This window comes from Scyliorhinus canicula, chromosome 2 (genome assembly GCF_902713615.1).
Source record: "Scyliorhinus canicula chromosome 2, sScyCan1.1, whole genome shotgun sequence".
NCBI classification, from domain to species: domain Eukaryota; kingdom Metazoa; phylum Chordata; class Chondrichthyes; order Carcharhiniformes; family Scyliorhinidae; genus Scyliorhinus; species Scyliorhinus canicula.
This window is the reverse complement of record NC_052147.1, coordinates 95,621,228-95,646,372: the sequence shown is the minus strand read 5'-3', so window position 1 is coordinate 95,646,372 and position 25,145 is coordinate 95,621,228. Positions and strand designations below refer to the sequence as shown.

At 44.8% G+C, this 25,145-nt stretch overlaps 1 protein-coding gene across 2 annotated transcripts in view; it reads left to right on the top strand.

The window, feature by feature from the left end:
* knl1 (kinetochore scaffold 1) overlaps nt 1–25,145 on the top strand; it is a 169,122-nt gene that overhangs the window by 28,057 nt on the left and 115,920 nt on the right. For both annotated transcript variants that reach the window (XM_038783552.1, XM_038783561.1), the window contains 3 exons: nt 865–921; nt 19,442–19,484; nt 23,086–23,145. In XM_038783552.1, the coding sequence (XP_038639480.1) occupies nt 887–921; nt 19,442–19,484; nt 23,086–23,145 (138 nt within the window). In that variant the 5' untranslated portion in view covers nt 865–886. The remainder of the gene's footprint in view (nt 1–864; nt 922–19,441; nt 19,485–23,085; nt 23,146–25,145) is intronic.

Below are 25,145 nucleotides of genomic sequence, written 5' to 3'. Positions count from 1 at the left end.
CTCTTTTATGAGGAAAATGACTCTCGGATATAGCATTTGAGTCAATCTCTTTCTTTAAGTTTCATGTAAAAGTTGTGGAATATTTTTGGGTGTTCATAAGCATATTGGTTTAGTTTCTGGGTCTAGTGTTATACAATACTTCAGAATCATAGGATTTACATTGCAGAAGGAGGCCATTTGACTCATCATGTCTGCACCCTATTGAAGCCCACACTGATTTCTCCTGGACTCTTGCGTCGTATGAGTAAATGTCATTTCCTGTTAGTTATTTCCTGTTGCAATTAATTATTTCATGGGGCTCAGTTTAACATTCTTCATTATACTACATGAAGGCTTAATTATTATGAGATAGTGGTACAGGATTCGAGTAAGAGGAAAAGAGGTGAAGCTGAGGAAATGGTTGACACAGTAGCACAAATGACCATGGTCTTTAGTGAAGAAACCAGTTAAGAGCCAGCTGTCACTGACCTTCATTTGCGCTGCTTTTGGTCATAGCCCATTAATGCTTCACCAGAAACTTCTCCATAAGTCCAATCTTCCAGAAATGGGCAGTGATTTGAATGCTCTCGCTGCACCAATATTGCACCATGTGGCATCTCCTCTGCCTTGCCAGTGAGACTCTCATTCTGTGAAAGAATAAAACAAACCTGAAGGAGACTTCAGTAAGTAAATAAGCGAGGGATGTAAGGGGTTGGTATGTCAGTGCAGAACTGAACAGACTTGTAACAAGTGCTTGCTACTGAGGCCTAGTTCCTTTTCTAACATTTATTTTATATGTTATGCCATGCAGTTTGCCTTACTTGAAGGGCTCTGAGGCAAGCATTTTCCGATTGAGTTGTAGTAATCTTTTATTGTCTTCTGCAGGTTTTCAGTTCTTGTTTGAACCATGGATGAAAATTGTCCTGCGTTTCCAGAGGCTAAGTACGTACTTCTGAGCTGAATAAAACCTCGCACTGTTTTACCGTTGCTATTATTTAAGTGTGTAATGTACTAGTAGAATTATTTCATAGTATATGAAACTCAACACTAATCATTCTTTTTTTTAAAATTGTAAACACGTTTCTTGTGCTCGTTGATCATGGAAACTGATGGAGTTTCCCCCATGCTCTTTTCCTCTGTCCTTTTCCTGTTATGGCTGAGATTCATTCCATATTTCGCTCATACATGGTGGTAGTACCTGTTTGATAATCAAATAAAGTTAGCACTCTTTCATAATCAATGTAAACCAGAATGCAAAAAAAAATCACAAACAAATATGAAAGTAAAAAAGAGAAAACCCAACACACAATTTAAATACTAACCTAAACCTCCTAACAGCTGATGGTCACTAATCCTTAAAGGAAATAAATGGTTCCCATCTTGGGTAGAACGTCTCCACTGACTGTTAGGAATGGGGGGGGTTAGCAGGTCTTCCAATTAATTACTAATTTGATGTCAATTATCCAATAGAAATCACTGATACATACAATTTGTTGGCGATTTGTGTGTGAAGTTGGATCAAAGAAATAAAGGTGTTTCGTGGAGAAGCAGAACTATGTCTCCTTTATTCTACAGCAACCCAGAAGCTTAAACACTGACCCCTGATGGTGAATTTGACTTTCTCCAAGTGTAGGAATGACATTAAGTCACCCAACGAAGCAGAGACACTGGGCGGAGTGGGAGACCTCCAACCAAGCAATATTCGCTTCCAGGCAATCAGTGAGGCAAAGGCAGCAACATCCGCCTCTAACCCTGACTGAATCACCGGCGAATCCAACACCCCAAATATGGCCACCAGCACACAAGGGTCTAAATCCATATGGAGTCGCTAACCTCGATACTAAAGAAGAGAGCACAGAAGCCTATGAGTTTGGGGACAGGACCAGAACATGTGTGTGTGTGTGGATAGCCAGGCCAAGAGGACAGCGATCACATCTATCCTCAACATTTTGGGGAGGAAAAACCACTTGGCCGTACCCCAGTCAAGTGCATCCTGTGTACATATTAAACTGAATTAAGCTCAACCAAGCATATGAGCACTTGGAGTTGACCTTGTGAAGAGCCTTAGTATAATCATCTGGAAAGGAATAATTTGATTAGAGATAGTCAACATGGTTTTGTGAAGGGTAGGTCGTGCCTCACAAACCTCATTGAGTTCTTCGAGAAGGTGACCAAACAGGTGGATGAGGGTAAAGCAGTTGATGTGGTGTATATGGATTTCAGTAAAGCGTTTGATAAGGTTCCCCACGGTAGGCTGTTGCAGAAAATACAGAGGCATGGGATTCAGGGTGATTTAGCAGTTTGGATCAGAATTTGGCTAGCTGATAGAAGACAAAGAGTGGTGGTTGATGGGAAATGCTCTGACTGGTGTCCAGTTACTAGTGGTGTGCCACAAGGATCTGTTTTGGGGCCGTTGCTGTTTGTCATTTTTATAAATGACCTGGAGGAGAGCGTAGAAGGATGGGTGAGTAAATTTGCAGATGACACTAAAGTCGGTGGAGTTGTGGACAGTGCAGAAGGATGTTACAAGTTATAGAGGGACATAGATAAGCTGCAGAGCTGGGCTGACAGGTGGCAAATGGAGTTTAATGCAGAAAAGTGTGAGGTGATTCATTTTGGAAGGAATAACAGGAAGGCAGAGTACTGGGCTAATGGTAAGATTCTTGGTAGTGTGGATGAGCAGAGGGATCTCGGTGTCCATGTCCATAGATCCCTGAAAGTTGCCACCCAGGTTGAGAGGGTTGTTAAGAAGGCGTACGGTGTGTTAGCTTTTATTGGTAGAGGAATTGAGTTTCGGAGCCATGAGGTCATGTTGCAGTTGTACAAAACTCTGGTGCGGCCGCATTTGGAGTATTGTGTGCAGTTCTGGTCGCCACATTATAGGAAAGATGTGGAAGCATTGGAAAGGGTACAGAGGAGATTTACAAGAATGTTGCCTGGTATGGAGGGAAGATCATATGAGGAAAGGCTGAAGGACTTGAAGCTGTTTTCGTTAGAGAGAAGAAGGTTAAGAGGGGACTTAATTGAGGCATACAAGAGGATTAGATAGGGTGGACATCGAGAGCCTTTTTCCTCAGATGGTGATGTCCAGCACGAGGGGACATAGCTTTAAATTGAGGGGAGATAGATATAAGACAGATGTCAGAGGTAGGTTCTTTACTCGGAGAGTAGTAAGGGCGTGGAATGCCCTGCCTGCAACAGTAGTGGACTCGCCAACACTAAAGGCATTCAAATGGTCATTGGATAGGCATATGGACGATAAGGGAATAGTGTAGAGGGACTTTAGAAGGGTTTCACAGGACGGTGCAACATCGTGGGCCGAAGGGCCTGTACGGCGCTGTTATGTTCTATGTTCTAAACCTCACTAGTAAGTATAGGGTCCAATTCACCTTCGTATTTCACCCTCGCCTTCTTTTGCGGGATGGAATCGGTGAGAGAATATGTCCATATTGGTCCAAAATAGACTCCAGCCTGGGACAGAATCCTCATCAGCAAGGAAAGGAAGACAATTCCGCCAGAGGAAGGAATGGAAGGAAAAGCCTTGCACGCGAAGTCGTGAACCTGAAAATACCGAAAAGGCTGGAGGGGGTAGCTGAAATTTATCAGTTAACTCTCAAAACTAGCAAACCTGCCCTCCACGAACAGGTCCCCAAAATGCTCCAGTCCTTTCACCGTCCAAGGTTTAATTGTTGGGTCCAAACCAGATGGTTGGAAAAGGTGATTGTTATAAATAGCGGCCAGCGTAGACAGGGAATGGAGCTTAATGTGGTGTCTAAACTGTTTCTAAATTCTTAGAGCGGAGACCGCCACTGGATTTGAGGAAAATCTAGCGTGAGTGAGCGGGGGCAGCAGTGACTATGGCAAGAAGAGTGGAGGTGGTGCAGGAGCGAGCCTTCATTTGTCCCGAATAAAATCGGGGTCACTGATCCACAATAAAAAAAATTTGGACATTAGTAGCCCAGTAATAAATGTTCATTTTGATTGTTTGAATCCTACCCACCAAACTTATTCCACCTCTGCAAATCCGTTTTGACATGATTAATCAGGCTTGTGTAATTCAACTTACGAAGTGAGGCCCAGTTGGGGCTACCCAGACCCTCTGATAGCGAAAGGTGCAAAGGTACCGACCCCAATTGGACTCTCCTCTCAGGGTGGTTAACTAGGAAACGTTCACTCTTGCCTAAATTGAAATTTATACCCAGAGAAGGAGCCAAAGGTGTTAAGAAAGTTCCTTATGCCGTTGATGCAAGGGGCAGGGTCCGTAATATAAAGAAGTAGGTCATCCTCATAGAAAGGCATCTGATGCTCTACCCCTCCATTGACTCGAGTACCTCAATACTATCAAGAGCGGCTCTATTGCCAGGGTGAACAAGAGTGGAGAAAGTGGGCAGCCCTGCCTAGTGGCCTTAATCATGAGAAAATAATCAGAGTATAAAGTGTTCATATGAACATTTACAGGTAGGGGCTTTATATAATAAGTGAATACAGGAAGCAAATTGATGACCAAATCCAAATATCCTGAGATTCTCAAAATAAATACTCCCATTCACTGTCAAATGCGACAGGATCAAGAGATAATGAGATACTATCACGTCAGGTACTGGGAAGGAGGAAATGTCAGCCTTTCATGAAGCCTGTTTGATCCTCCGAAATTGTACTTGGAAGGCAAGGTTCAAACCGGAGCACTAGCACTGTAGCAAGCGGCTTGACATCTGCATTCAAAAGTGAGATTGGACAGCATGAACCACACACTGTCTGGTCCTTGTCCTTCTTAAGGAGCAAAGAAATAGAGCATTGAGTGAGAGTCCGAGTCAATGACCCTAGGAATAGGAAATCATTGAACACGTCCAAAGGTACAAGCTACTCCGAGAACGTCTTGCAAAATTTCATTGGAAAGCTATCTAGACCAGGGGCCTTGCCAGACTGCATCACATCAATATATTTTAGAATCTCTTCTGGGCGTAACGGGGAGTCCAACTCTATGCTTTTATCCACCTCGACGGTTGCAATATGTGGTCCAGAAAGTCAGACACGACCAATTTACCTGGAGGGATTCTGATCTATAAAGATCGCGATAAAAGGATTTTAACTTGCGTTGACCTGGAGAGGGGTGAAAACTAGGTTGCCACCCAGGGTTGTGTATCTGAGGGATCTTTTGGGAGGTAGCTTGGCGTTTCAGTTGCTGAGCCCAAAGACAACTAGCCGCCTCCCCGTACTCATTAAAAAGTACTCCTGGAGGATTGTTGCTGATGTGCCACCCAGCTAGTAGACAATAGCTCCAAGTAGGTCTGTAATTTTTTCCTATTTGCCAGTAGCTCTGGAGCAGGATCATGCGAATACTGGTGATCCACCTCCTAGAAATGAATTCACCAGCATGGCTGCGCTTTGTCTTCAGCATAAATGCTCTGGAGGAGATAATTTACCCCTTCCCACTTAGGACTGCCTTAAGAGCCTCTCATAGCCTGGAAGGTAAAATTGAATTGGACCCATTTTGATTTTATATAGTGGAAACATGCTCACAAAAGGTTTTTTTTATCAGATAACAATGTTGTATTGAATCTCCAGGGTAGACATTGGGTGTGGCCAAATTGTAGCAACATATCATTAAAGTGCGGGGTATGGTCTGAAATAACAATTGCTGAGTACTCAGCCGCCACCATGGAGAGGGGTAAAGCCCTATCTAAAAGAAAATAAACAATATGGGAATATGCATGGTGGACATGTGGAGGGAGAAAAAGTGAAATCTCTTATTGCTCGTCTGCAAGAGGGCCAAGGATCCACATCTGAATCCTGAAAGAAAACAAAGTCTTGGCCATCCCAGATGGAACAAGAGATTCAGGTTTGAAATGATCCCATCTCGCTGTCCAAAATGCAGTTCAGGTCACAATCTAAAATAAGCTGATATGAGTCGAGGTTGGGGAGGAAGGCCAATGGGAGTTAGTAAAATCTGTTTCATCCCAGTTGGGGGCATAAAAGTTGACTGACTACCGGGGTGTTCGACAGGGAGCCAGAAACAATAACATATTGACCATTGGGGTCGCTTATAATCGGAGGAGGAAAACTGAATTCTTTGATTAATGAAAATTGCCACACTCCTGGCCCTGCCATCAAAATCTGAATGAAAAGCCTGCCCACCTCGCCCCTTGTGCAGCCTGGTCTGATCCCTGATATGCAAATGGGTTTCCCGCAAGAAAACAACATCTGAGTTTAAGATCTTAAGATGGGCAAATTCCCCTGATCTTTTTACTTGGCCATTCAAATCTCTTAACGTTCCAGGTGACCAAATGGATTGGAGGTCTTTCATCACCCTTTAATCTGGAGTCAGCCATTCCCACCAAGAGATCTACCAAGGGACACTGAAAGGATAAAGCAAAAAGATCCACCCATGGTAGCCACCAAGCTACGGCAAAGGAAAACTAACAGACTACCCCCCGATCCCACCCTCCTCATCCAAAAAACACCCTCACCATTGAATGCAACCACACCCAAAAGCAAACAAAAATTTGTCAAACAAAGACTGAATTAACAGAACAAAACAAAAATTCTAAACTCATTTTCTAAACAAGCTATTCTAATCTGTAGCAAACCCTCCAAAACCACTCCCGTTAACTCTTGTTAGAAGGGGGACTCTCAACTGGAGAAAAAAAAGGCAACAAAACCCCATTTAACTTGCAACTCCCCACTAGTGACGAAATGTGACGCCAAACAACAACTTTGACCGGGTAACGAAACAATATGTAAATGTTTTTTTTTAAACCCAAGCAATAGGGAACTCAAATCTAATCAAAGGCAATAAGAACACAACCCCACCAAGAACAAGGAAAAAAAACAAGAAATACAAACAATACAACATGCCTGTCACAGAGCCATAAACCAGATTACACAGCGCATAAATTGTGCCTTTTGACAAGAGTCAGCATCTCCTGGTACGTCAAAAAAAAGTACTTTTCCTTATACATGATTCTTGAGCTGGAAAGACCACCCTGAACCTGTCTCCACTGTTGTACAGGGCAGCCTTCACTCCATTAAATGTGACTCTCTTTTTTTCACTAACTCCACACTCCTATTCTGGTGCAGCCTTATAGAGTTGCCTTCCCATTGAGATAGCGGTGCACCCATGCCCACCGAAGAACCCTCCATTTTTTTTACACTGGAAATTGTCATTACCACATGCGGTGCATCTTTTGAACAAGGCTTCAGTCAAAGTGAGCGATGGGCTTGGTCTAATTCAGGCAGGGATGCGATTCCACCATCCCACCATTTTGAGATCTATTCGGAATCCTGGACATCCGTTATCCCTTCTTCGTTCCCAAATAACAGAGGTCAAGTCTGTTTCTTGGCAAAGTTCAATTGAACTTTATTTGTCAGCTCGTGCCACGAGTAAACTTTATTTGTCAATACAAAATTAGGTCAGATTGATTGTCTTTAGTGAATACAGTAGTTGAGTTTTCATTCAATTACAAATAATAAATCTTCAAATCATAATACACAGTATAAAATGAGTGATTTAAACAAAAGAAATATGGCGATTGAGCAAAAACAAGCAAAGAAAATAGGTTTCAGAAAGAGATGGATTGATTCTGGAATGGATTTTTCCATCCTGACAAGTGATTTCTTAAGGAGATTATTATTTGAAGGTTTTGCCTTCTTTACAGTTGTGATTGGCTTTAACTAATTTATAATTCACTAAATTTGTCCAGGCTGTCTGTCCGTCAATGTAAGAGAGATATATATTTAAATATATTGGTGTGAATTTCCCATCTCATTCTTTGCTAGGACTTATCACTCTAGACTGGTTGTTACCATAGAAACGGGACTGGGACATCAGCCCAGTTCTTTACAACACAATGGTGTCTTTTGGCTATTTGACGTAATTGACCTTCAGTCTCCTGCAAGTCTCAAGCAATTTGCAAAATATTCCCAGCTATTCAGCTTTCCTCACTCTCTCATGGTTACTATGATTTAGTTAATTACTCTTAATTAGTTTTCAATTAAACCTTTTACCTATATCATCTATAGTTGATGAGAAAGCCAATTTCTATCATAACCCCAAAATCAGGATCTTCTGCCACCTGGACCTGTCTTCCAGGTCATTCAGCTTGGTTCTTAAAGTGGCGGTTTCAACCACCGCAGTCAGATCAGTCTCCAGAGTTACGATCCGATAAAGCTACCTCCATGTTGTTGGTCATGGCTCCATCGACTTCAACGGTCTTACTAGTTTTTTTTTTCCGGAATCACACGAATGGGGTGCAAGGCCTTTTAGAATGATATTTTAAGATCCTCCGACAGTTTTTGTAGGTGTTTCTCAAACTCTCGCCAAAATACTAGTGGGAGCCTCTGCTGTTGGTGGAGTGGATGGAGAGAAAGAATCCGGTTCCCCAATCTTACCTCCCTGTGAATCCTGAGGTCTCCGGCTCTATCGATGAGTTTCTGCTCAAAACTTTCTTGGCTTTGTTTCTTCTGGGCACCTCCGCAAAGAGAACTCTACCCTGATAACTTTCTTGAGTACCAAGGATTACACACCCATGGTACCAAGAAAAAGGTTAACCAGTTATCCAGCAGGAGCCACCTCCTGTGGGCCTCTGCCCCTTATATCGCGCCATAGGTAGCAAGTCACAGCTTTGTAACTTTCTCACAATGTCACTGCCGAGGACAATTTACATTTTATGCAGCAGAATTTGTGCCTTGTTCAGTGCTTTTGGCTGCTGCAGAAATGTAGACCCCGAGTGAGTTACTGCACATTGAAATGAGAATTATGACACCATGAAGCCAGTAAATTAAAGATTAACTTGTATGGGATAAACAAAATTCTAATGTTGCTGGAAGCCCATTGCAATACAGAAGTCCTAAAGCATTATAGCTCTTTAAGTGTTTGCATATCGATAACCAGCACAATGTTCTAACTCGAGCCCTTCCTTGTCAGTACATTACTCAATCTGTATGATACCTCTGTAACATTAATAATGAACACCAAGTGTTGGAAAAACTCAACAGGTCTGGCTGCATCTGTAGAAAGAGGAACAGGCTTCAGGTTTTCGGTCCAATATGGCTCCTCTTTGGGTTGGAAGAGAGATAAAAATGTGGTTGGGTTTTTTGCTGTTGACTCTCCCAAAGTCAGGTCAAACAACAGGGAGTCCTGGGATTGGTGAAAACCAGTGTAAATGTTCACAGTAGGAACCCTCCATAGATCCAATGCTGAAGTCAGACCGAGCAATAAGAATATGTGGGTGCTATAAACTTACTATCAATCAGGCCGCCCAAGTGGATACGTACCTGATCCCCCGAATCAAGGACTTCTTAGGCAAAACTGGCGGGTGGCCTACCTACTCTAAGCTGGATCTCAGCCACGCGTACCTGAAGTTGTAACTAGACGAGGAGTCCTAAATATTTGCCGTGATCAATATACATAAGGGCCTATTTCAGTATACCGTGTTACTTTCCAGCATTTCTTCGACCTGTGCTATTTTCTAGCATATCATAGAAAACCTCCTTCGCGTACCACAAAGTGATGGTCTACCTACAGTATTTTAGTTACTGGAGTTATTCACAAAGAGCACATGTCAAGTGGATTCATAGATGTGGGAGTCCCCCTTAAACATGAAATGTGCTTTCCATGCCACAAGTCATGTATTTGGGGTTCTGAGTTGATGCCACAGATCTACACCATACGAGAGGTCCCAGCACCCAGGAATTTAGCCAAGTTGAAATCTTTCCTGGGAATGGTGAACCATTATGGCAGGTTCATTCCAAACCTGTCCATGACATTGGCACCATTACACAGATATGAAGGAAACAACCAACGTTGACAAGGGAAAGAGCAGCAAAAGGAAGCTTGCCGCTTGATAAAACAAGCTGCAATTTTCAAACCTCTTGGTTCATTTTGCCCGGGGAATCCAAATTGTATGATGCCTCTCCATATGGGATTGGGACTGTTCTACCCCGTAAGGTGGAGGACGGATTGGAAAGGCCAATTGCCTTTGCCTCGCGAACCCTATGGGAAGTGGAGCAAAGTTATGCTCAAATCGAAAAGGAGGGACTGAATTTCATCATAGTTCCACCAATATTCCTATGGGCAATGATTTGTAATGATAACCAACCATAAGCTGCTGTTTGGTCTTTTGAGAGTGGCCAAGCCAATACCCCCAATTGCCTCCGCCAGTGTGCAGCGTTGGGCGTTGCTGCTCGTGGCCTAGAGCTGCACCTCCCCAAAGCAGGTGGCACTACGGCCAGTCTCCCAAGAGATCATCTTGCTTCTGAGCTTCTCCGGCATCTTGCCGAATGTCGTCCAGGCATACAAAATTAGACTATGTGAGATCTGGTATTATCCAAAGTGAAACAAATGATACAAACAGGTTGGCACAACGAGAAGTCTGAACAGTTGAGGCCCTAATTAACCTGCTGGGATGAACTAATCTGCAAAGATCAAGTGATACTTTGCGGCGCTCGAGTTGCCATTCTACCCCCAGAGAAGGAACCCCTCTGACAAGAATTGCACAGTACCCATCCGGGCCAAATAATGATCAAGATGCTGGCTCATAGCTATATCTGGTGGCTGGGAATCGATAAAGGTATTGAAGAAGTATGCATTCCCTGCCAGACTCCACAATCGTTACGATGAGTATTAAAAACTGGCAAGTCCTGCTACAGTTGTATAGACCCCTTGGTAAGGCTGCACTTGGAATTTTGCGCACAATTCAGGTCGCCACACTACCAGAAGGATGTGGAGGCTTTGGAGAGGGTGCAGAGGAGGTTTACCAGGATGTTGGACGGTGTTAGCTATTTGGAGAGGCTGAATAGACTCTGTCTGTTTTGGTTAGAAAGACGGAGGTTGAAGGGTGACCTGATAGAGGTCGACAAGATTGAGAGGCATGGATAGAGTGGATGGCTGCACTCTTTCCCAGGATGGAGGGGTCAGTCACCAGGGGGCATAGGTTTAAGGTCTGTAGGGTAAAGTTTAGAGGAGATGTGCGAGGCAGGTTTTTTTGAGGGTGGTGAGTGCCTGGAACGTGTTGCCAGGGCAGGTTATGGAAGTAGATATACTAACGGCGTTCAAAAGGCATCTTGACAAACACATGGATAGGATGGGTGTAGAGGGATATGGCACAAGCAAGTGCTGAGGGTTTTGGCAAAAGTTGGTATCATGACCGGTACAGGCTTAAGTGGCCAACGGGCCTGTTCCTGTGCTGTATTGTTCTTTGTTCTCTTTGTTACCTCCTTCTGCAAATCTCCATCCCTGGGAGTGGCCTGACCACCCATGGACTATGCAGGCACTTTCTTAGGCAGGATGTTTCTTGTCGTCACCTCTTTTCCCCTCTGACCCCTCAATCCTACTTAAAGAAGTCAATGAATGGCTTCTACCTCCGAGTGAACCTATCGACTGACCTCAAAATGGACTTTACCTTCTCCAGCCTCAGAAATTCCGCCAGGTCATTCACCTACTTTCAGCAGCTCCGAATCCCTCCACCCCAACAAAATCCATCTCCGGGCTATCAAAGGCCAAGGCATCGCCGTTTCTTGCCCCTGGACTCCCGAATCTTCCGACAGGCCGAATATTGCTACCTCTGGACTCCGGGCCACCTTCCATTCCCAATACCTCGGACAATACCTCAGCAAATCCCTGCCAGAACTCCCTCAATTTCGGACATGCCCAAAATACGTGGACATGATTAGTGGGCCTCCCTGTGCACCGTCCACACCTGTCCTCCACTTCCTTAAAGAACCTACTCCTCCTAGCCGCCCTCATACGTGCCCTATGGACTACCTTGGAGTCTTGCACATAATGAGGACGCATTCACCCTCCGCAGGGCGGCCTCCCACATTTTGTATTCCAAATCACCTCCTCCCACTTCCATTGAATGTCTCCCATCGGGTTCCCTCCCAGCCCATCAGCTTGTAGACCTCCGACACCTTTCCTTCCCTCGGCAATACCTTATTTTGCAGCCCCAAAGGTGGCAACCCGGGAAAGAAAGGCACCTCCCTCCTCACAAAGTCCCGGACCTGCAAGTATGGAAAACCATTCCCCCTGTGAAGCTCGTATTCCTCCTCCGGGTCCTGATTTATCAAAGCTGCCCCTACGTACAGGTCCCCGAATCGCTCAATCCCTGCCTGCCTCATCCAGCCACTTCGATGCAAACCTATGGTTATCACAAATCGTTGCCCAGGCCAAAGCACCCTCTGGGCTCAAATGCTGCCTCCGCTGTCCCCACACCCTCAAGGCTGACAGCACCATTGGGCTCACGGAGTACCAGGCCGGTGGGCACGGCAGAGCCGCTGTAAACCGTGCCCTTAAGCTCGTTTCTCCAGGAACCTCCCTCCATCTGCCCCCATACCGACTCCTCCCCCACTACCCTCCTGACCAAAGTGATTTTAGCTGCCCAGCAGTAATTCATTATATTCGGCAACGCCAACACTCCCTCCCTCGCCTCACTCCGAACCCCCCCCCCCGATCCGTGGGGCCTTCCCTGCCCATATGAACCCCAAGATCAACGCGCTATCCTTCTTAAAGAATGACTTTGGAACAAATATCGGTAGGTTCTGAAATATAAACAGGAACTTGGGCTGCACCGTCACCTTCACTGTTTGCACCCCTCCTGCCAACGACAGTGGCAACACATCGCACCTCTTAAAATCCCCCTTCATCTGCTCTACCAGCGAAGTCAAATTGAACTTGTGTAACTGCGCCCAACTCTGCCATCTCTATGTCCAAGTATCTGAAACGCAGCCCTCCCGTCTCCCAACCTCCTCTCCTGGCCTCTGGTCTCGATCAGGAACACCTCACTCTTTCCCACGTTCAGCTTGTACCCGGAGAACCAACCAAAGTCCTCTAAAATCCCCATAATGCTCTCAATGCCCCCCCAGTGGGTCTGAAATATATAACATCTGCATATGTTTTACCCCCCACCCCCCCCCATCAACCCCTTCCAGGATCAGAGCTTTTCAGCGCAATGGCCAAGGGCTCTATAGTCGATGCAAACAGAAGGGGAGACATGGGGCATCCCTGCCTCGTACCCCGGTGCAATGCAAAATACCCTGAGTTCATACTATTTGTGCACCTGCTTGCCATTGGCTCCTTATATCGCAGTTGCACTCACGCCACAAACTTCAGCCCAATCCCAAATTTCTCCGATACCGCCCACCATCAAATAACTCCACTTCAGACGCCTCCATCTTCCTTCCATGTGTCGGGGAAAGCACCACATTCAACAGCCTTCTCACATTTGAGGACAACTCTTCCCTTAATGAACCCCATCTGCTCCTCCCCAATCGCCTCGGGCAGGCATCCCTCCAACCTTAATTCCAACACCGTTGCCAAAATCTTGGCATTTACATTCAGCGGAGATATGGGTCGAGATGATCCACACTTCACCGAATCATTGTCCTTCAACAACAATGAGATGAAAGCCTGCCCCATCGTCTGCAGCAGGACTCTCCTGTCTAATCGTATCCTCCAGCTTTCCCACCATCAATGCGCCAGCCTATCCTTTAATCTTTTCTACAATTTGACCTGGAACCTGTCGGGCCCGACTGCCTTCCCTACCTGCATCCTCCCTATTGCCACCTTCACCTCCTCTGCCGCCAGCTCCTCCAACTCTGTCCTCTCCACCGTTCCCAACCCCAGGCACTCCAGTCCTCCCAAAAACACTCTCATCTCCCACTCCTCCTCCAATGGCTCCAACTTTTCCAAGTCCCCATAGAACTTCTCAAATACCTTTTTATTAATCTGTTCCGGAGCCACCACCAATTCTCCTGTCTTGTCTTGCACCCAAACTATCTCCCTTGCCGCGGCCTCCCTTCCGGAGCTGACCTGTTAACATTATGCCCTGCCTTCTCCCCATACTCGAAACAGCCCTCGTCCTTCTCAACTGATGCATCACTTACCCTGTGGACAATAGGTCAAACCTTGCCTGTAACTCCTTCCTCTTTGCCAGGAAGTCGTCCCCCACCTACCTCCCATCCACCTCCAAAATCTTTCTATCAGTCGTGGCGTTCCTCCCTATCCATTTTTGCCATAAACGAGATCAACTCCCCCCTTACCACCGCCTTCAGAGCCTCGTGGACCATCGACTGTGAGACCTCCCATATGCCGACCACTTAACTCCGACCAACAGTGCCTTTCCCACCACAAAGACGACAACCCTCGAAAACCCCGGTTAGAAAAACAACCCACATGCTTTCCGGGCCAGCGAGTGCGGCTGGGACCGTATATGCTTTCTGATGCAACTGCTTTTTCTCTGAATCTTTCTGCTGCAGTTGAACCAATTTGCTTGAACTAAAGATATAATTTCATCCATCACCTGCTCTTGTTCTTTACCAACCAACTGATCAACATGGTTTCCGACAACTGAACCTCAGCCTCCCTATCAGTACTTCTCTTCCTCCTTCTCACCCTTTGGCTTTGTGATCTGGTGACTACACAATCCGGAAACATTCTGGATATACTTCTTCCAACATCTCAGTAGTTTGACTTTCCGCTGGCTTTCCATCCACAGTCGACTTCCCTCTCATCTGTGACTCAGCTATATCATTACCTTGGATAAATTGTACCCCTGAAAAGGGTAGTACTCCTACCACCACTTCACTTTTCACCAGACTCTCTAGCCTTATCGTACATAGTGGCACGCTATTCCTCTCACCACTAATTCCAGAAATTACCAGCTTTTCTGGCAATACTCCCTCCAAACTATATATCTCCTTAGCTCCCACCATAAAGATTGACTATCTCCTGTATTTCTTCTGATCTTAATCATCTTACCTATTCCACCTTCTACACATGAGTAAACATTGCTCTTACAAATAAAATTCTGAGAAATTTCTGATACCTGCTTATCCACTAACCTCTGAACAGGCTGTACACTCTGCATCTTTCCACTGCTTTTTCTTCCCACTTTACAAACCCCCACTGGTTAATCTGATTTTTACCGAGTCTGTCTTTCCAGAACTTTTCGTAAGCCATCAACACCGCAATTCCACATGCCAAACTTTATTACAATGAAATGGGACGGCACAGTGGCTAGCACTGCTGCCTCACAACAACAGGGACCCAGTTTAATTCTGCAATTGGGTGACTGAAGTCTGCACACTTTACCCCATTTCTGCGTTTGTTTCCTCCGGGTGTTCCAGTTTGCTTCCACAGTCCAAAGATGTGCAGGTTAGGTGGATTGGCCATGTTAAATTGCCCCCTAGTCTCCAACAGTTAGGTGGGATTACAGGGATAAAGTGGGGGAATGGGCCTGGGTGCTCTTTCAGAGGATCGATGGGTCGAATGGCCTTTGCACTGTAGGGGTTCTATGAAAACATTTAAGTTTTCTTCTCTCAACCACTATCATAGGTTTTCTTTTTACTCTGGTGCACACTCTCCTTAACACCACCAACTACACTTCTTTGCTTGACCACTTGTAAATTTCTCATTTTCCCAGTTTTCATCCTTCACCAATGGAAATTGATGTTGAAAACCAGACTCTTGTTTTCTGAACCAATTCAAAATCATCTGCCATTTCTGCGGCTTGTTTTGCAGTTTTAACTCTTTGCTCCTCTACATGATTTGTCACAACTGCGGAAAGTGAATCTTTTAATCCCTGCAAACTAATTGTTTCCTAAAGAGCTCATAAGTTTGGTCTATTTTTTAAAAATATATTTTTATTGGTATTACAATTATTTACAGTAACATTTGCTATGGTTAACACTATACTAAAATGGACAAGAAAAATGGGAATCTACAAAATGGATTTACAAATGAAAATAATAAACAAACCTTTATAATTTCACACAAATGGACCTATGTACAGGTGTGGGGGCCCCTGTTTTTGAGCTTCCAGTAGTTGGTTGCCACAATACATATTTATGTCCCTGCTGTCCCCTGGAAAATACCGGGAGAGGGTCCCCTGTGTTTGCCATGGTATCTTCACTGCCCCCCGCCTCCCCTATCCTCTTATCCTCGCTCTTCCCCCAAACGGGTCTTCAACAGGCTCGTGAATAGCCTCCAGGTGCTGTGGAAATCTTCCTCCGATTCCCAAATGGCAAATTTAATTTTTCTAATTTGAGATATTCTGCCAAGTCGGACAATTGACAATGGTCTCAGTCACTTATTAGATTTTTACTTCCAGGATTTTTATTCCAGCCATCCAGTCCCCAGAGCATTGACCTGGGTTTACTGGTCCAATGACAATACCACTCCGCCACCTCCTGTCAGCAACAATACCACTGCCCCATCTATTCTATGATCAGTGGCAGAACTTTAACCTGTCTCACACCATAAGACATAGGAGCAGAATTAGGCCACTCGGCCCATCGAGTCTTCTCCGCCATTCAATCATGGCTGATATTTTCTCATCCCCATTCTCCTGCCGTCTCCCCATATCCCCATATCAATCAAGAACCTAGCTATCTCTGTCTTAAAGACACTCAGTGATTTGGCCTTCACAGCCTTCTGCGGCAAGGCGTTCCACAGATTCACCACTCTCTGGCTGAAGAAATTCCTCCTCATCTCTGTTTTAAAGGATCGTCCCTTTAGTTTGCGATGGTGTCCTCTGGTTCGAGTTTTTCCTACAAGTGGAAACATCCTCTCCATGTGCACTCTATCCAGGCCTCGCAGCATCCTGTAAGTTTCATAAGATTCCCCTGTAGCCATCTGGGATGGCCACTTCCAACTAAGCACATAGCAACTCGCAAAGATGGATGGGTAAAATTGACAAGCCAAGAGTCAGGCAGGTTCAGAGCCTGAAATGCATATTCGTCAGCCAAGTCCAGAAGGTATCGAAACCCCGTCCCATTGGCATGTTAATCAGGCCGATTAGCAGGTGATGGCCCATCTCCCCCAACACAGAGGACTGGTGCTCCAGCTACCGGGACAGTCCCAGACTTTTCGGCACCACTCCCTGTCCAACAGAAATGCGAACAACAGGGTCAATGACCGCTTGAGACACACCCAGTCATCCAGATCCCCGCCCACTTATTGGCTAAGGAATCGAACGGTGTGACCAATTAGTAAGGCCCAAATCGAAGGACCGCCCAAAAGAGCGTGAAAACCCCCAAGTATAAAGGAAGAGTTCGCCATATGCTCGCCCTCTCTTGGCCTTGGTACCCTGGACACGGCCATTGCCAACTGCAGCAACACCAGAAGCAAGTTCGAGTTCAACGCCCACTACAAGGACGAGCCCAGCCGAGCAGCAGTTACCATTTCGAACCCAAGAGATCCAGAATTGAACAGCGGCCACTGTTTCCTGACCTAAACCGGGTGCCCGAAGTCACATACATGTTGTCTTAGTAATAGGTGTAGTTAACTAGTATTGTTTATGTTGCATGACTAATTGTGTGTAAATAAAGTACACTTGACCTTGAACTAACTAACTGGTGTTTGGTTCTTTGATCGATAGTCGGTTGAAACTTGTGGTGGTATCATTCGATACCCGGTGACTCTAAGCATTCGGACATAGACAATATAGAAAGAAGGCAAATTCACTGATTGCCCTAATTGGAAGAGAGCCAGAGTAAAGACCCAGTAGGAGAGATAAAACGCACAACACCACCCCCCCCCCCCCTTCTAAATTCCACGAGTATAAACCCAGAGTTCTTAACCATTCCTCATATGACAAATTCTTAATTGCTGGGATCATTCTTGTGAACTTCCTCTGGACCCTTTCCGAGGCCAGGACATCCATATACGGGGGCCCAAAACTACTTCCAACACTCCAAATGTGGTCTGACCAGAGCTTGTATGGCCTCAGACGTACATCCCTGGTCTTGTATTCTAGCCCTCTTGACATGAATGCTAACATTGCATTTGCTTTCTTAACTGTCGACTGAACCTGCAAGTTAAGAGGAACACGTGCTCTCCGGATCTGCTTCTCTGATTTTCTATCTCGTTTGCCACTTCCGAAAACTTTGGAAGTGCTTTGGGATGTGAATGAAGCGTGCTATATAAATTCTTTAATGTATCAATTATTGAAAAAGACATATAATATTATGCAGCCCATAATCATATGACTTGGAGCAATATGATATGTGGTTATCAGAAATATGTGATGAAGAGGCGAGGTTTAGGCTTAAATAATTGCAGTTGTGTACATAGGATATATGTTAGCTTGAGGGTCATGCTGTACCAACATGTTCTCCCTGCTGTGTGAATGCAGAACAATGGTCATTTGAAACCACTATTGCCATTGAAAAGGATAGAATAAGCGATTGATTCTGCTAAAAGTTCATTTCAATGAATGTATGCAATTGCCCCACAAGCCTATTCTCTTATCTGAGCTAGTCTCCAAGATTATCTGATTTTTCTTCATAATATGCCATTTGCTGATAGTCCTGATTTATATCTTGGATGTTTCGTTTTCAAGGTCACGGGTATTTGGATGGTAAGTCACCTCTGGTTTAATGGACTGCATTCATCCTACATTGGGGCTTGTTACTAAGACTGAGCAGCTGAAGAGCTGTTTCTTAGGCTGGAATGAAGAGCTTGTCGTATGAGGAATGGTTGAGGACTGTGGGTCTGTACTCATTGGAGTTTAGAAGCATATGAGGGGGGTCTTATTGAAACTTGCAGGATACTGCGAGGCCTGGGTAGAGTGGACGTAGAGAGGATATTTCCACTTGTACGAAAAGCTTGAACCAGAGGACACAATCTCAAACCAAAAGGATGATCCTTTAATACTGAAATAAGAGGAATTTCTTCAGCCAGAAGGTGGTGAATTTGTGGAACTCTTTGCCGCAGAAGGTTGTGGAGGCCAAATCACTGAGTGTCTTTGAGACAGAGATAGATAGGTTCTTAATTAATCAGGGGTTATGGGGAGAAAGCAGGTGAATGGGGATGGGGGGGATGAGAAAAACTATCAGTGATGATTGATTGAATGGCAGAGCAGACTCAATGGGCCGAGTGGCCTAATTCTGCTCCTATATCTTATGATCTTATGATTCCAGACTCTACAGATTTTATCCAGTCACTCTGCCTCTGCCCCAATTCAGTCAGCCATGTTACTATCCTGTGCTGGTTGAGCATGGGTCTTGGGCTGCTGGATGCCATCTAAGGCCATTTTCCATATGGGAGCTTGGGCAATGAGTGATGGGAAGTTGTTCAACCATGGAATGTGTGCAACACCTCATCCAATACTTGCCAACTAAACTTAAGCCCTGTTGTTTTCTCTTAAACTGTATTACCCTATGAGAAGGCAGTGCCCTCTGATACATCCCAATGCGTCCACAGACTTGAGGAAAATATGCATATAGTTCCTATTTTATATTCTCTTCAAATTAGATATTTTTCCACAATTTTCATATCCATCTGATGAACTACATTATCAAATGTTGGCTCTTCCATATCATTAACTGTGTGTTCTCAAATCAGAATTCCAATTTTCACCACTGCAAAATCAAAATTTTGTCTAAAGAATAAATTTCAAAGATCACCAGGAATAGAGTGATGTTGAATTAGAAGTGGACCTAATACTACTTTCATTTTTTTTCTCAGTGTCGAAAACAGGGATGGAAAATGCAAGAGACGACAGTCGGGTGTAAGTTTTGATTTGTTCTCTTTTGCATGATCTAAGGATAACAGTGCATTTGAAAAGCTTTTAAAATATATATATATATATGTATGTATACATATACACACACATACATATATATACACACGCGCACACTTATACATGCACACACGTGTGTGTATTTATATATTTACATTTAGATAAAAGGAAGGGCGCACACACAAACATACCAAAATAAAGTAATAATAAAAAAGAAATAAAATATAAAATGAAGTAACTGGCAAGGTATTATGCACCAGCTCAACAGCAGCAACTTTGTATAATTGGCAAAATTATTTACAACACATAAGTAGGCATCTGTTTGTGGGGGGGGCTCCACTTTAGCCATTCCTCCCGTCTTTCGCCTGTATTCTCCTTGTTCTCTGTTCCTGTAGATGCCAAGTTTGTTATCATTTCCCGTGCCGTACTTCCGGCTATCATTTCTCTACGCCCCCCACCTCCCTGGGTTCCCTGTCTCTTCCCTCTTCCATGCACCCCCCCCCCCCCCCCCCCCAGCCTTCTGTGGGTCGTCTTTCTTTCCTCTTGGGTTTAGATATTGACATTAAATTTTGAATGTATTTGCTGTCTTGCTCATCTGTCTAAATTGTGCTTCTACAACTGATAGTTAGCATATAAAAATAGGATCTCGCCTGAAGCTTTTTCAGTTGCTGACTGACCTGCTGTGCCTTTCCAGGTTTCTAGTTTTACTTTTATTTATAATGTCTCTTTTGTTACATCTTGATGAAATCAAGTATGCAGGAAACACAAATTGATTGTGGTGAACACAATTTGGAATCTCAATAGGCCTGATATTGAAGAATAGCTTAAAAGCAATCTAGGCAGCACGGTGGCACAGTGGTCAGCACTGCTGCCTCACAGCGCCGAGGTCCCAGGTTTTATCCTGGCTCTGGGTCACTGTCCATGTGGAGCTTGCACATTCTCCCCGTGTAGGTTTCGCCCCCACAACCCAAAGGTGAGCAAGGTAGGTAGATTGGCCTGGCTAAATTGCCCCATAATTGGAAAAATGAATTGGGTACTCTAAATTTACCAAAAAAAATTAAAAGCAATCTATAGGTGATTGACAATTTTGTACTGGAATATCAAAATTGTGGGCACAAGATCTCGCAACCCTGATTGAATCTGTACTTGTGTCACTTTCTCCTATTTGAATATCACAGGCCCAAAGGTTTGAAAAGGTTCAAGGCTGCTCCCTCTGTGATGAATAACCCCATATCTGAGCACCAAGATGTGTTTGTATGATCTGCTTGATGTAAATGCTTAAACTACATAAGTCACCTGCAGAACTCCCATGTTATGCACCAACAAAATTGGAGTGCTCCAAGTTTGGTAATAATAAACTAGACATACAGTAATGTGACGACGAAGATTAAAATGATATAAAACAAACAGGCAAGAGCTTTATTTAATTCTTCACCCTCATACAGGAAACAGCAAAAAGCTATTTTTTCAATCTGCGTTATGTAACATTCATCAGTTGGTGTCCTCCAACACCCGTACAAACATGAATACGTTTTTCTAAAAGCCCTCTCTGCTGATAAAATGCTGTTTTAGAACTAAAATTAATTCTATAATCAAGCTTCTTTAAATTGCTATAATTTTCTCATGTTAAATGAATGTCTTAAAATAACATGGTGACCCACATCCTCCAGTGATGAAAGCATCAAGTATCTACTTTGTGGTCCTTGTATCATTATGCTTCACCTTACGATCAGCTTTCTTTATGCCTTATTTGATAAAGATCAGCTTCATCTCTAAAATATCTCCTAACTCAAACATCAGCTTGCACATAGAACATCGCAAATGTTTGTGACGTTCAGGATGTTATGCAAAAAATGAAATGAATTAAATTTTGGTCATATCCCATTGTAATCGTTTGAATGGAAATGCTAATAGGGATTACCAAACACTCTACAACAGGAGCAGATAGGAATTTATTTTTATTTCTAGCCTATCCCAACAGTAGTCATGATATGCTAAGACTGCAACCACTGTTATCATGGTTTTGTAGACACATTCATTCCGGGTTATTGGTTAATCAGATTGTTTGTTTCAACTTCCTTGTAATGAATTACCTTAATTTCATCAAAGTTCATTTGTGTCACATGTTGGTGTCATCGAAACATAGAAAATAGAAGCAGGAGGAGGCCATTTGGCCCTTTTGAGCCTGCTCCGCCATTCATTATGACATCAAGTTCAAAACCCTGATCCTGCTTTTCCTTTGATCCTGATTAATTGAGAATTTATGTGAACTTAAACACCTTTTGCTCCTCTATCTTGCCATCCATTATTATTTTTGAGTGCACACAGATGGGACCACTCAAAACACTGAGGCTGCATTGCAGCTCCATAGAATGAGCAAGAAGCTTTGTTACTCTTAAGGCATGCACTTTTTAGGAAATGAAAAGTAAAAATCTTTTCCAATACTTGAATTCAGAGAAAACATTTAAAAAAGGACTTGAGGGCAGCACGGTGGCCTAGTGGTTAGCACAACCGCCTCACGGCGCTGAGGTCCCAGGTTCGATCCCGGCTCTGGGTCACTGTCCGTGTGGAATTTGCACATTCTCCCCGTGTCTGCGTGGGTTTCGCCCCCACAACCCAAAAATGTGCAGAGTAGGTGGATTGGCCACGCTAAATTGCCCCTTAATTGGAAAAAATAATTGGGTAATCTAAATTTATTTTTAAAAAAAGGACTTGAAATGGGCCAGTATTCCATTAACGCTCAGGAGCAATGAGATGAGTATTTTATCAATACCAGAGACACATTAGTGCTTAAGTTTAAATTGACCAGATATAAATGTCAGAGTAAAGAATATTACAAATGTTTTAGCATTCTGTCGAATGTATATGATAGATATAACGAAAATAAAAATTCACATTGAAGGAATATTCTCTGTGATGGTTCAATTATATGCCTCAAGAGCTATATCTAATTTATTTCTTGAAATTTCACAACGTTTTGACCTCAACTACTTTCTGTGATAGCTAATTCCACAGATTAACCAATCTAGGTGAAGAAATGTTCCCCTCCCCTCAGTCCTAAAAGGTTTATCCTTTATCCTCAAACAATGACCCCTAGTCTGGACTCCCTCGCCATCGGAACCATTGTTTCTGAATCTACCCTGTCTGATCCTGTTCAAATTTTGTAAGTTTCTATGCAATCCCCTCTCGCTCTTCAATGAATATAATCCTAACCGATTTAGTCTCTCCTCGTACGACAGTTCCGCCATCCCAGGAATCAACCTGGTAAAACTTTGCTGCACTTGCTCCATAGCAAGAACATCCTTCCTCGGATAAGGACATAAAAACTGCAGGCATTACTCCAGGTGTGGCCTCACCAATGCCCTATACAATTGCAGTAAAACATCTTCATTCCTATACTTAAATCCTCTTGCCAGCTTTACGAAAGCAGGCATATAATTGCTCCATTTCAAAGACTTACAAAGTAATACTGTATTGTTTAAAATTGCTAAAACATTTGTGACTTGATGCAAAGTTGTTCCCTGACAAATGTTGACCCATGTGTCTTATCTTTGGACTTAAATTACCGTTCTTTACCCCTCCCCCAAAGATTTTGAAAATTTCAAGGAGCCCACTTCGAACATTGAAAGAAGCTGATGTCAGCCAGAAGGTAACCAGGAATTACTGGAATAAGCAACATTGTACAACTGTTCGGATTGCAAATATTATGAAACTCTTTGAATATGAAGCATTGACTATTGGTGGGTCCGATCTTTGTGGACAGAATGACTTCATAGGTAAATTGGCAAAGGGGAGTGATCTGTCAACTGACATTTACTGATTAATTGATTACAAGCAATTGTGGTGAATGGGACCCATTGCTTAAACCCATCAATAATGCTGAAATACAAATGCAAGCATGATTTTAATTTAATTAGTGTGAGCGGTATGGGGCGGGATTTTCCATTGGCTGACGTCAGAAATTGGGCAGAGAATCGATTTTTGACACCAAAATCGCGGCAGCCGCTGGTCTCGTGCCAAATCACAGTTCTCCGGTGTCTCAACAATGGTGTCGATGCATTCCACTCCACACGTACAGTAAATATCGTTGGCATATCATTAGCGGGTGTGACCTGGTATTCTCTGGGGCCTCCGCAATTCTCCGCCTTCATTGGGGCAAATTCCCGATGGCAAGGTTTACTTGTGCTTTTCAAAATAGAGAAACCGGCGCTGCAGCTGTTGAGGGATAGAGAACAGGTAGGACGGAGAGGTGCAACTGTGGGCTGCTGGTCCTGTCACCAGCTGAGGGTGGGGGGCCCTGCCAGGACCAAACCACGGGGCCGGCAGACCCTCCATCCCCAGGCACCTGCCAAGGCAGCCATTTTGCTGTGCACCTCACTGACCACCCAGTGTGGCCCCAGGTTCTGCAGAGCGACACAGGCCGTATGGGTGCCACCACCCTCCACCCCACCATCCCTGCACTCCACGCTCTGCCACACTGCCACCCACTGGTGGGGCATCATGCGGCCCCCCCCCCCCATAGTGCCTGGCACTGACGGGGGAAGGGGTGCAGAAAAGGGGGGAGTGTGGGAGAGAGAACATGAGGTGGCAGAGTCCGCATTGCCAACCAGGGCCCACCGTACTTGGTTGAGCACGAGGGTACACACCATGCTAACGTGTCTGCCTTTCACACCCTGCAGACAATGGACGTTGGAATTCAACCAGCAATGGTGGCCTTGCTCAGAGTCGCCGCAGCCCTAGGGATGCAATGCGGCTGTACGAGCTGGAGATGCTAGAGTAGGAGGAAGCTGCAGCAACTCAGCGTGCCAGGAGGGACAGGTGACTGACGCTGAGAGTGGAGAGGCGGCCACCCAACAGGCCGAGGAGGGGCAAAAGAGGTGCATTCTCCACCAGCAGCAGAGGGGCGACATACTAGAGGGGGAGGATGGGCAGGACACGATGCCCGTGAGGCCAAACAAAGTGTGTGCCGGGGCCAAAGCGCACTGGGATCTCTTATCACCTCCAGGTTAACTGTGGGGGTGGGGTGGTGGTGGAGATTGGGCAGGGAAACTGCATCCCACCCCTGCCCGCTGCAAACCCCTTTGTGATACATACCTGCTGTAGGGGTGTGGACCCTGGGTTGGCAGTAACAGAGGGAATGGCCTATAGGATGGAGGATGATGACAACCCACTCTGCAATTGAGTTTTGGCGCTCTGTATCGCTTGACAACGTCTGACTCCTGCTGACGGTCGCATTTTCCACTGTCCATCTGGGTGATCCCTGCATGCGCTCGGGCCATTCCATCACACAGTCCCATTGAATCTCTAGGGTGGTGGTGGGGGGGGGGGGGGGGGGGGGGGGGGGGGGGGGGGGGGAAGAGGAGAGAAGAGGAGAGAGAGAGAGAGAGAGAGAGAGAGAGAGAGAGAGAAATGGAGCAGTCAGCACTGGCTGAACTGTGGTCCCTGAGCCAAGTCCGCCCATCCGTTCTGCGGCCAGCCCACACCAGCCCACTCCTCTCACCCTTCTGACACAGCACCGAGGCAGGTTGTAACATTATGCACAGGTGTTTAATGTGAAAGCATATGTACAGATTCGTGCCCTAGCCCCTATACACTAAATTGTACACTGCACATGTGCCAACTTAACTGGTGTCAGAGTTGGGTACTCTG